At 39.9% G+C, this 12,354-nt stretch overlaps 1 protein-coding gene across 1 annotated transcript in view; it reads right to left on the reverse strand.

Annotated features, from left to right (window-relative positions):
• Positions 1-83: 83 nt before the first annotated feature.
• ergic1 (endoplasmic reticulum-golgi intermediate compartment 1) overlaps positions 84-12,354 on the reverse strand; it is a 69,148-nt gene continuing 56,877 nt past the window's right edge. The window contains exons 8-10 of the mRNA XM_060927450.1: positions 10,173-10,273; positions 9,428-9,550; positions 84-2,744 (exon numbers count right to left, since the gene is read on the reverse strand). Of these exons, the coding sequence (XP_060783433.1) occupies positions 2,637-2,744; positions 9,428-9,550; positions 10,173-10,273 (332 nt within the window). The 3' untranslated portion in view covers positions 84-2,636. The remainder of the gene's footprint in view (positions 2,745-9,427; positions 9,551-10,172; positions 10,274-12,354) is intronic.

Genomic DNA, 12,354 nt, shown 5'->3' on the forward strand with positions numbered 1-12,354 from the left:
GCTTGGTCATTTTAAATTACAGACGAGAAACAAACGACAAAAAGCAAATCAGTGTGTGTTGTTGGAAACTGCTTTGCCAATAGTGTTATAACAATGATGAATTTTATTTTTGTGTTCTTGTGACCTTTACAAATGATTCACTGTGAATTAAAAAGGAATATGAAGTAGTGGTCCAGTAACACGGATGACCTGAACACACTGGGATGATAGAAGGTTGTGATTTTATCTGAGCACAGGAGCAAAAGTCCACATAACAGCATACAGTTAATTTAATTTCCACCATGGTCATTTGTTTTTGTGTTTCAGAAAAACTTTTCCGGCCCTAATTAAATGTATACTAGTGTCATATGTACCTTCCCATGTTTTAGTTTGGTTGTACCGACTACTGAATGAAGAGTGGTTATGATTTTCCAACCTTTTTAAAATACACTGCCCTGCCCCCCCCCCCCCCAAAAAAAAGTCACATGCGCTAATATTCAGTTGGACCACCTTTAGCTTTGATAAACTTATGCAATGTCACATTATTTATTCCAGTCCAGAGCTGTATTAAATTTTCACCAAGATCTTGTACTGATGATGGGAGAGTTGAACCTCTGCATAAAGTCTTCTCCAGCACATCCCAAAGCGTCTCGGTAGGACTAAGGTCAGGACCCTGTGGTAATTAATTCATGTGTGAAAATGATTCCTCATACTTCCTGAACCACTCTTTCACAATCTGAGCCCTAATTTTATGCCTGAGCCATTAGGAAAGATTTAAAAAAAAATCTATTGATGTGATAACTTGGTCAATCAGGTCATCGGCCGACTTCATTTTATTGCCCCATAGCATTGCTGAGCCTTGACCTGACCAACTGAAGCAACCCCAGGTCATAACACTGCCTCCAGAGACTTGTACAGTGGCCACTATGCATGATGGGTGCATTGCTTCATGCATTTCCCTTCTTACCCTGATGCACCAATCACTCTGGAATTGGGTAAATCTGTACTCTTCGGACCACATGACCTTTTCCTATACTCCAGCGTCCAGGCTTTATACTCCCTAGCAAATTGAAGCCTTTTCTCCTGATTAGTCTCACAAATGTGATTTTTTTTGTTTTATGACCACACAGCTGTTTGAGTTCTCATCGCATCGTGAGTGTGGAAATGCTCTTAGCTGTGTTCAGTAGTTAAGAGTTCTATTGGTTTTTTGCTTTTACAATTTGACTTCAAGCATTTATGTGATCTCTGATCCTGGATCTTCCCCCCCCCAACCATTCCAGTCATCTCTCTAGTTTTCTTTGCTTGACAGAGGCCAAGAATTTGACCCTTTTGAAGCACAGTAACATCTTTTTCATGAGCACAGGATCCATCTTCTGACATGGTTGTTGAAGCAAGGAGAAGCTACTCACTGCATCAGTTAGGGTTAAAAGAACTGTTGCCAGCTGAAACAGTCAGTCATCACTGCAGTAATTATCCAAATCAAAAAGGCGCTTACAGATTTGCTTATTTAAATCCAAAAGCCACCTTTTTTGGGGGGGGAGGGGCAGGCAGTGTATATACCCAAGTTGTCATATGTGCTTCCGAAACACTGCTACATACCATAAGTAAACACACTACCCACTTTACTATGGATTTCTATTGATCAGAGCAGTTACTTCTTTGTTCCAGCTCGTCCCGTGGCAGGCAGTAAACAAATGACATAAGCTACTTTCACCATACAGGTATTGTAAACAGCATAGACTGAATAGATGATAAAACCCAGGGACAAAACATTACAAAATAATATCCATACTTAAACTTCATTTAAAATCCTTGGGTGGGTAAAAACGATTCCCTCCCGACGAATGACCAACTTAAATTTTTAAAACGACTACAAAGTAAGCTACCATCGAAGCTAGTTTTATCCTCTCGCTGACAAACCAACCATCTATAAAACATATCTGGAACAAGTTTACCTCCACCCAATGAGGTCTGTCAATTTAAAACACTAAGGCACAATAGGCCATTTGTGTCACAAAGTAAACACTAACATAATATGGACATTGAACAAGGTCAGGACATGAAATTCAATACATCACCCACAAATAGTTAATGTAGGCTAACACCATCTCCTTTATCTTTGTGCAATTAACAAAAGAAGCCTAGAAATCCTGGGTAATGTACAGAACTCTAGCTTCAATACAGTATAACAACTTCGGTGATTCTTACATTGTTTGACATACTGGAAACTTGCACAGGTTATGCTGCACAAATATGGCAAGTTACCAGTTTTGCAAAAACATCTATGTAGTATACAGGAATTACCAAGAAGTAGTACTTCTGATGGCCTTCTGTAAGATACATATTAATGGAAGGGAACTGTGCAGAACTTCACACTGTGCAATTTACAAAAATACAATTAAGCTACAATTATAGAAAAGATGAGAAAAATACAGTTAAAAAAAAAAACTGCATTCTAATCTAGGTAATATTTCCTCTCTGACCCGTGCAATAGCCATGTTGACAATATTTCGCTAACCAGATGGTTTGAAACAGAATAATGTAAAAAAAAAAAAAACCATTTCTTAAAGGGAACTCATGATTCGTAGTGGAATACCAGGGCAGGTGTGGACAGTCAGCGGCGTATAAATAAGATGTCTAGTAAATGACGTCGTCACTCAGGACATCTTTCCTAGTTGGATTTTCTTCCATGCCTCAGAAGCTGTGAATATACAGGAGTCAATGATGCCAGCTACTGTAAAAGTCCCACCGATAATGGCACAGATCTGAGGGCAAGGAAAGCAGGGTACATCAAAAAGTAATTTAACCGATTTATAAAATGATACTGTACTGATAATGTAAATGTACAGTGGTGCTTGAAAGTTTGCAAACCCTCTCGTATTTGATATTTCTGCATAGGACCTAAAACATCATCCGATTTTCACACAAATCCTAAAAGTACATAAGGAGAACCAAATTAAAGAAAGACAAAATATTATACTTGTTCATTTATTTATTGAGGAAAAATGATCCAGTGTTACTTCAGCAAGTGGCAAAAGTATGTAAACCTCTAAGATTAGCGGTTATTCTGAAGGTGAAAAACACCTGACTAATTTCAATCAATCAATGGGATGATAATCATGTGAGAATTTTATTTAAAGGGGAACAGAGGGCAATATATAGAGTAAATATAACAATAAAACACACATTAACGAACCGTATTCAAGACTTACAAAAGCTTTTTGTTCTAAGGTCGGAAAGTTATAGTGTTTTGAAAGTAGCTCGAGCAAACTATTTCCGCAGTTTGAACAGCCCGCCATGATATTAATTTTATCCAATCAGAATGCACGTTCATTTTCTCTGCATAACACTCATGACGCATGTATGTGCCCAGTTGTGTTGGCTCATTGAGGTTGGGAATAGCACGTGTGAATCGGAAAGTAGGATGAATTGTAAGTGATCGGCTACACAATGCCACATTGTGTTGCTTTCGGGTGTAATAACAAAACCGATGGAAAGCATAACAATCCTCCAGACGTATCTTTTCACTCGTTTCCGCTGAAAAACACCAAGCGAGTTCGAGCTTTCTTCTCTTCTTTCGTCATCACTGGAGTCGAGAGTACCTCTCCTAGGTTCAAACTGGTACCCTTCTAAGCCATAGCCTGCTTGCAGTGTGTCTTGCGGGATCTCTTCGTATGATTCGACAGAGCTGTCGCTTTCACTTGATGCGCCCGACGCCATGATTACACGCTTCTCTCCTAGTGCAGTGGGTAGGGCTGACGTCACGGTCTTTTAAAAATGGCGACTCTTCTGCCGTTTAGCATACCGACTATTATATTTACAATTACCAAGATATTTCGTTGTTTTCTAGTATACAAATTTGATAGAATACTTAAGAATACGTTACTTTGTCACATCAGCAACTGTATATATTATATTTGGTACCCCTTTAAAGAACAGGGATCCATCAAAGTCTGAGCTTCACAATACATTTGTGGAAATACATCATGGTATGAACCAGTATTGCAGTCGAGTCACTAAACCTCGAGTCCGAGTCAAGTCATTAAAGAAAATTTCGAGTCGAGTCCAAGAACAAGACTCCAACTGCACCATGTGACAGTGGCTGTTGCTGCCTTTATGCGAAACCGTCTCTGCTACCGTGTTGGACTAACGTTACTGCTTGACTGCCCCATTTTAGTTAATAGGCTACAGATAAAAAGCTTGTTCATCACTCAGCAAGCCCCGCCCACTATCAAGAGGGCAAATAACATGAGAGAGGGTTAACACTAGCTAGTTCATAGCTCAGCAAGCAAGCTCCACTAACAGAGCGCATCACTTCCTTCTCTGGGTGGAGTCTTGCCTAGGGTTGGGTACCGAAACTCGGTACAGGTATGGCACCGGGGCGAACATCAACGGTAGTAATCAGTCCGAAATACAACATGAATTTCGGTGCCACAAAATACACAGCTGCGCCCTCTGGTGTTCACTGTTAACAGCAGCACCGTATTCAGCAGGCAGAAAGGTCAAGATGTCTTAAGCAAAACGTTCCAAAGTATGGTTACATTTTACAAGAAAGGATGCTGAAACTTCTACGTGCAACAAACGTTTGAGGACATTTTCGTGCAAAAGCGGGAACACGTCAAATTTAATGAAACATTTGGTCACACATGGAATCCATCTAAAGGCCGAAGCTTGCACCGTTTTTGACAGCCTCCGTGAACATGACCCTATAGCAAGTACATCGGAAGCATCCAACGTGGGAGTCCCTATGCCCAGCCCAAGCGATGGAGCTCCCAGCCCAGCTAGCGTGGACATACTGGATGATGATAATAGCAGCATTTGCTCTTCAAGTGAGTATTTTTTTTTTTTAACACTGCTAAACAATTGATGCATGCCAATTCCTATTGTTAAATGTAGGCGTAAATGTTTCGAGTAGCACAGATGCAGTCTCACAGCTTGTGTGAAAATGTGTTTGTCAGGCTGGCAGGTTAGGTAAGTCATATTTGATGAGCAAGTGTTGTACATAGGGGTGGGCGGTTTGCACGGTATGATACCGTATGCGGTATTTTTTGACCAGCGGTAGAGAGTTTGTGTCATAGCGTGTACCGCGATAGCTCATTGCCTCCTCTAGTTGGCAGTAATGCATAGTTTGAACGCCCGCCTGGCTGCTTCGAAGAAGAACAACAACAACAATGGCGGCGAGTAGTGAAGAGACGGCAGCAGAGGAAGAGCTCGTGAAAAAAGTCGGCGCAACATCAGTAATCTGGACATGGTTTGGATTTAAAGTGACGGATATTAAACAAGAAAATGTTATCTGCAAGATATGCCGGGCGACAGTGATCGCAAGACACGGTAACACAAGTAATCTGTTCAACCACCTCAAGACTAACCACTATGGTTCACTTTATACTTGCCTTGAAGTGTGCTACTAATTGGCACTAAAGCTGTTTAAAAGCTTGGTTCTACATCTCAGTTGATTATTTTTGCACTTAGAAAAGTACTTTGCAATTTTGTGTCTATGAGGAATTCAAGGAGTTTATTTGAGGAACTTTACCTATTCTTAGTTTTTTAAAATATAAATATCATTCTTTTTTATATGTCCTGTGTTTTCTGTTTTGCACAATAAATTTCAATATTGCTGAAAACATCCTGATTGAAAGCTTTTACTTTTTGCTATGGTAACCACTAAGAAACTGTTCTGTTGTAATTTATATACAAAACTACAATACCGTGATGTATACCGTATACCGTCAGTGGCTCAAATTATACCGTGATATATATTTTTGGCCATACCGCCCACCCCTAGTTGTACACGTTAAGAAGGCACAACGAATCAATCGCATTAAATGCGTTCAACTCCGGTTGTAAGCCTATGAAATGTTGCCGTTTAGTCGGTAGCAAAAAACAGCTCAGCATATGAATAACGATAGTCCTAAATGCGGAGTTTATGAGAACAGCATTACGTGGCATGTTCAAAATAAATTAATGAATTAATCGATATTTTAAATGAATTTATATTTTGTGGTCTTTCTAGTTACGCCTTTCATTTCATTATCCTGTTCCATGTACACTGGCATTGCTAGTCATTAGAATAAGTTAATGTACTGTACAGTTGTGTACAATTGTTGAAGTACAGTACAATGTGAATTTGATTTCTTTCATCTTTTTTATTTATTATTTAAGGGATTTAAAGTAATCTGTTGTTCAACTTGACCTTTGCCTTAGGAATAAAAGTCATTGCTTCATTACAAATTTGTGTGTATGCTGCTTTTTTTTTTTAAATACCAATTTAAATACTATTTAGGAACCGGCACCGTTTTGAAAGTATCGATTTGGCACCGGTATCGAATGAAACCCTTTCAATACCCAACCCTAGTCTTGCCACATGACGATTGAAGTTCGAGGTTGTCCCCGTCGTCTCCTCGATAGTTCTTCTACATATGGAACACACAGCAGTGCATTTTTTCCCACTGCACGAGAAGTCTGTATAAGCAAAGCGGACAATTCTGGGGGCGTTCTCTCCAGGCATTTTAGCACCATTAACGTTAGTTTGTTCCTGAACATGACGTATGAACAGGCGAATGTGCATTCTCTTGCACAAAATTAGTATAAAAATTAAATGTATGCCAAATTATTATGGCATGTTACAAAAAATAAAGAGAAAAAAAAAATCAGTGTCCTCATCTACAATTTACGAGTCTGAATGGAGTTAATGCACAAGTCCGAGCCATCAGTGCTCAAGTTCAAGTCGAGTCACGAGTCGGAATTGAGTCAGAATCCTGGACTCAAGTACTACAAACCTGCTATGAACAAAGGAGATTTCTGAGGACCTCGGAAAGAGAGTGATTGATGCGCTTTAGGCTGGAAAATGTTGCAAAACCATCTCTAAAAAGGGTTTGGACTCCACCAATCCACAGTCAGACAGCTGGAGGAAATTCAAGATCGCTGCTACGCTGAAAAGGCATGGTCGACCAAAGATCACGGCATGCAAGAGTGTGAGGTAACAAAGGAACTCCGTTTAATGTCGAAACAATTAAAGGCCTCCTTCACACTGGCTAATGTTAAATGTTTACGAGTCCACCATTAGGAGAACACTGAACAATGGGTTCATGGCAGGGTTGCAAGGAGAAAGCCACTGCTCTCCAACAAGAACACTGCTGCCTGCCTGTCTACAGTTTGCTGAAAATGACATGGACAACCCAGAAAGCTATTGGAAAAACGTTTTGTGGACAGCCGAGACCAAAATTAACTTGTTATAGATGAGAAGCATTATGTTTGAAGAAAACACTACATTCTAGCATAAGAATCTTATCCCATTTGTGAAACACGGTTGTGGTAGCTTCATGGTTTGGGCCCATTTTGTTGCATCTGGGCCAGGACGGCTTACCGTCAATGAATTCTTAATTATTCCAGTTAATTCTAAAGGAAAATATCAGGACATTTGTCCATGAACTGAATCTCAAGAGAAAGTAGGTCACGCAAGAAGACAACGACCCTAAGCACACAAGTCATTCGACCAAAGTATGGTTAAAGAAGAATAAAATTCATGTTTTGGAGTGGCCAAGTCAAAGTCTTGACCTTAATCAAATAGAAATGTGTGAGCAATTCATGGGAGGAAACCCAGAGATGAAGCTGTTCTGTACGGAGGAATGGGCTATAAAATTCCTCCAGGCCGATGCGCAGCTCTGATCAACGGTTACTGTCAACGTTTATTTGCAGTTATTGCTGCACAATGAGGTCACACCAGATACAGAATTCAAAGGTTCGCATACTTTTGCCACTCACAGATATGCAATACTCAGGGTCTCTGCACATTTCTGACCAGCAAAAATAATACTTTTTAAGACCATTTTAAGACCACTGAGTATAAAAAAATAAGACCACTACCGCGGAACAAATACGTACAGTAAAAAAAAAAAAAAAGCACACTCTAGGTTAAGTTCAAAGCATTTTTTTAATAAATAAGTGCATCTTCAGTTTACAAAACAGAACATTAGCTGCCTTCTCGATATTTTAATAGTAGGATACTGCTGTAAACAAACAGTGAGGAAACAAATTGATCTTCAGTTAACAAAACAGAACATTAACTGCCTTCTCGATATTTTAATAGTAGGGTACTGCCATGAACATAAACAGTGAGGAAACAAGGAAGTTTGACTACTGATCGAACTGCCTCAGTGCATCGGATTTCTCCTTAATGTCAGCCTTCAGGCCAACCAACTCCTCCCTTTTTTCTTTGGCTCGACATCTGAGTGTGTTGGATTTTGTTATTAGAGTTGCCATTTTTTTTCCACCAGAATTTTCTGCTTTGTCAGCCATCTGGTCCGCTTCATTTTGTAGACCATCACATACCCCCTCCAATGCCACTCTCTTTCTTTTCAGCTCCTCAAGCTCATTTTTTTTTAATAAATAAGTGCATCTTCAGTTTACAAAACAGAACATTAGCTGCCTTCTCGATACTGTCAGTATTTCTGCCTTCAGCGTAGCGGTTGGGGCGAATGCCGCGAAAGCACTTGTCCTGGGACCTGGAGACGCTAAAGCTGGCGTTGCACTTTTTGTGACCGTAGAGGCGAACATTGGCATGGGGACTGTTGTTGCCCGACTAGCAGCATAGCGCATATGCTTTTCCCCTTTCGAGTGAGCGTCAAGGGCTTTACAGCCCATTGTTGTTAACTTGATGTCTTTCCGACATACCTTACATCTCGCTTCATATTCTGAAGTTGCTGTTGTTAGCCAACTTTTCTATTTTGGCTCCTCAAGCCACTTGTTACTAAACTTACACTTCCCCATCTCCGCTCATGTTCAAGTTCAACCACTTCTTCCTCGTCTGCTCTACTCTCAATGGTTCTACTACATGGATAAAAGAACACACTGCCCCCTGTGGCGTGGTTCCTGCGCTATTAGAACTAGTGCTAGACACACAACGGCTCTTGTGCTACTTGTTCAGCATCTTTATAACAAACGACGCTGGTTGAATAAATAATGTTAGCGCGGAAAAAAAATCCAGACATATGTTTTGTTTTTTTTATTTACCGTAGGCTACCCGGATGAAATTTAAGACCTCCCATGTGAAATTTAATACCATAGCTCAAAAAATAGCGAAATATAATGCTTTTTAAGACCTTAAAAAACACAGATTAAAAATAAGACTTTTTAAGGATCCGCGGAGACCCTGAATACTGGATCATGTTCCTCAATAGATAAAATGCCCAATTATAATATTTTTGTCTCATTTGTTTAACTGGGTTCTCTATCTACTTTTAGGACTTGTGTGAAAATATGATGAGGTTTTAGCTCATTTATGCAGAAATATAGGAAATTCTAAAGGGTTCACAAACTTTCAAGCACCACTGTAGATCAAACATGATGTATGAGCAAAAAAGCAACGCTGGAGCTTAGACAAAATGTATTCTCTGTGCAAATGTTAATGACACACCATTATGGAACAATGCACGTGTGTGTGTCTTACAGTTGTGATGAAACGGTAGAAAGGTTGCCTCCTCTCTGTGTATTTCACTGTGATTGGACTCAGATCATAACGGAACCAAATTGCTGGGATGATGCGCCCTGTGTGACTGTAAGCTACATATTCCTGACGAAAAAAGACAATTTCAGTTATAAAATGCATAATTTTTTCCCCTGCTTGTGTGGATTTGATTCAAGCTCAGACACAAATTATAACTGATAATACTGTAAGCAAACCTTCATACACAAGCTTGTGTTCGATACCTCCTTAGTTTCATTTCCAAAACAAAAGTGCTTTTATGACGGGCTAGAGCTAGCACTTTCCCCGTCAGCTATTCATTCTTGTTTGCTTGGACTCATAAAATTGTCAGCACCTCAAACAAAGACTCAATTTTAAAAGTATTACACCTACGTTCATAGACACACTTGCACGGTGTTATTTAAGTAAGGAATAAAACACGTCGTGGGTGTACTGCTCAAGGAAAATAATTAACAACGGGCTGACGTGATGTTAACCTCGAAGTTGATTATTATCCTAGCTGTCCTGAAGTGTCCTAGTCCTCTAAAGCCACAGCAATACAATTACAATTCTTTAATCTAAAAACATGCCACATTGCATTTTTTTCCATTTATAGTTACATTTTGTGGAGCATCTATGAAACAGGTTTCTATAATCACTAAAATGTACAGTAAAATGAACAATTATTCCTTCAAACACTTCTTTTTGCTACAGTAAATGTTCATTTTACCTTGTTGGCTACAGTGTACTGGTAGGAGAACTTCTGCTTTCCTGATAAGTCCTCATACACAGTGGGAACGATCTTGAGGATGTAATCATGGGAGGCCAATGCTGAGGAGACAAAACGACTTTTAACTTGGCACTGCAAAGCCTTGAATATTACACACTATGTACTTATGGACCGAGTTGGGTCGGGCCGGACGGGAAAATATTTGGCTCAGGATTATGCCGTACGGCATAATCCTGAGCCAAATATTTTCCCGTCCGGCCCGACCCAACTCGGTCCATAAGCATTTTATCATATGACATTTTCTAACACACGTGCACACAGTAGAAAACAATGAACGATGGTGTGCGAAAAACGAATTTCAGAATGTTTATCTGACTGCTGTTATCAAGGTAGCTTTGAATACTTTGCGAAAAGGAAAAAAAGTGTCCGGTTCGTCATGTAAATTTCCTTTTTTCCTTCGCTTGGATTTCAAAACTACATAGCAAGCTGCCCAGCAACTTGGAGGGAATGACTTGTCTCATTCCTCCTTAACTTCAGCAAGAAATCTTTTGAAAATGTTCATGTCGCACTTAGTCTTTTTTTTTTTTTTTTTTAAACGGTGTTTTGAAAATGAAAACGCCGGAAGCGAGGAACGGGTTTGAGGCTGCATACGGCTTTTTCCCGGACCGGATTAAAAAAATCCGTATCTGCCCAGTCACGTGACTTTTCCCAATGGTTTTATTAGGAGCATGCGCGTGGGTCCATACGGGTCACGTGTGACAGATTCCTACGGCACTCTGGAAGTGCATTTCAAGAAAAAAAAAAAAAAATCAACTGGTTTTACACTTTTTTTTTTTTTTTAAATGTATATTTTCTGTTTGACACGTGTTACTTAAACATCCACGAGGTGGCTATTCTTACACTACACTACTTTTACTAGAATTTCAGAAAAGTGGACAAACACACAGTTTACTGAAGTTAATGCTGACTGTTCTAAAGCATTGTTTTTTTCCATATAATAAATATGCTGGTCTTACGGGGAGTATTTCAGGCAGTCTGTGCTCATCATACCCTGTGATTACTCTGATGTAATGCTGCCTGTTCATCACTGCTTGACCTTTCAAACATTTTAATCTTAACGTGGTCTGTAAAAAAAATGAGGTGAGATGTGAAGAACTATTACATCACTACAGCAATACTAAACTGCAATCAATGTTTTTTTTTAAAGATTTTTTTGGGGCTTTTTTCACTTTTATTATTGGATAGGACAGTGTAGAGACAGGAAATGAGCGGGAGAGAGAGACGGGGAGGGATCGGGAAATGGCCTCGGGCCGGAATCGAACCCGGGTCCCCGGATTTATTAGCCTAGTAAACTAGACCCACCCGCCTAGCGGCCAAAAATATTTTTGCCTAGCGAGTGGGTCTAGCCTCACACCATATAAACAAAAACACCCCGGGCATCAAATCGTGCCCGCCAATCACAACGCAAGGTTTTTGTTTGGATTCTTTGGGCGGGCTTTTGCAGGAGTGACGACAAAGCTGCGCGACGCTGGAGAAAGCGCAACAGGAAAGATGGCTACGGCTAGTGAACAGCGCGCGTTTGACTCCGCTTTGGAATCAGTTTTAGAAGAATCAGACTTGGAGTTTTCGTTGAAACATGAGCAGGAAGAGGCTCTCCGCTCATTCCTTTTCAAGAAGGACGTTTTCGCTGTTTTGCCGACCGGCTATGGCAAAAGTCTGATCTACCAGCTGGCTCCGCTCGTAGCCAAAAGGATGGGGCTAGTTTGTGCAGTACGAAGAATTAATAAACAGCTTTGAAACATTACTTTTTGATTGTTTCTTATTTTCCTGTTATTTTAAATTTAAGGGAAATTATTTCACCAAACACCACTAAATAAAAATAAAAAAACTCTCAAAAACAGTTTAAGCAAACCCTTGAAAAAAAAAATAAGTTATGTGGTACAGACTCCAAACTTGTGGTCATTATCTCCAAACTTCTTAATATCTAGAACCTGTTTATTAATTAATACGCATTTTGAAAAATTATTTATTTCAAGGCCTCCCCCACTGCTTTCTGTCGCTCTGACTACGTCACAGTCACTGTTGCGCTGATTGGTCAGAGCGTTGGCCTATACGCACAGAGACTGTTTGAAAGACAGCGGGTTGTTCCACACCCACCCGTCAGAAATGTCTACGGATCGAG

Source organism: Neoarius graeffei, chromosome 8, assembly GCF_027579695.1.
Source record: "Neoarius graeffei isolate fNeoGra1 chromosome 8, fNeoGra1.pri, whole genome shotgun sequence".
In the NCBI taxonomy this organism is placed as follows: Eukaryota; Metazoa; Chordata; class Actinopteri; order Siluriformes; family Ariidae; genus Neoarius; species Neoarius graeffei.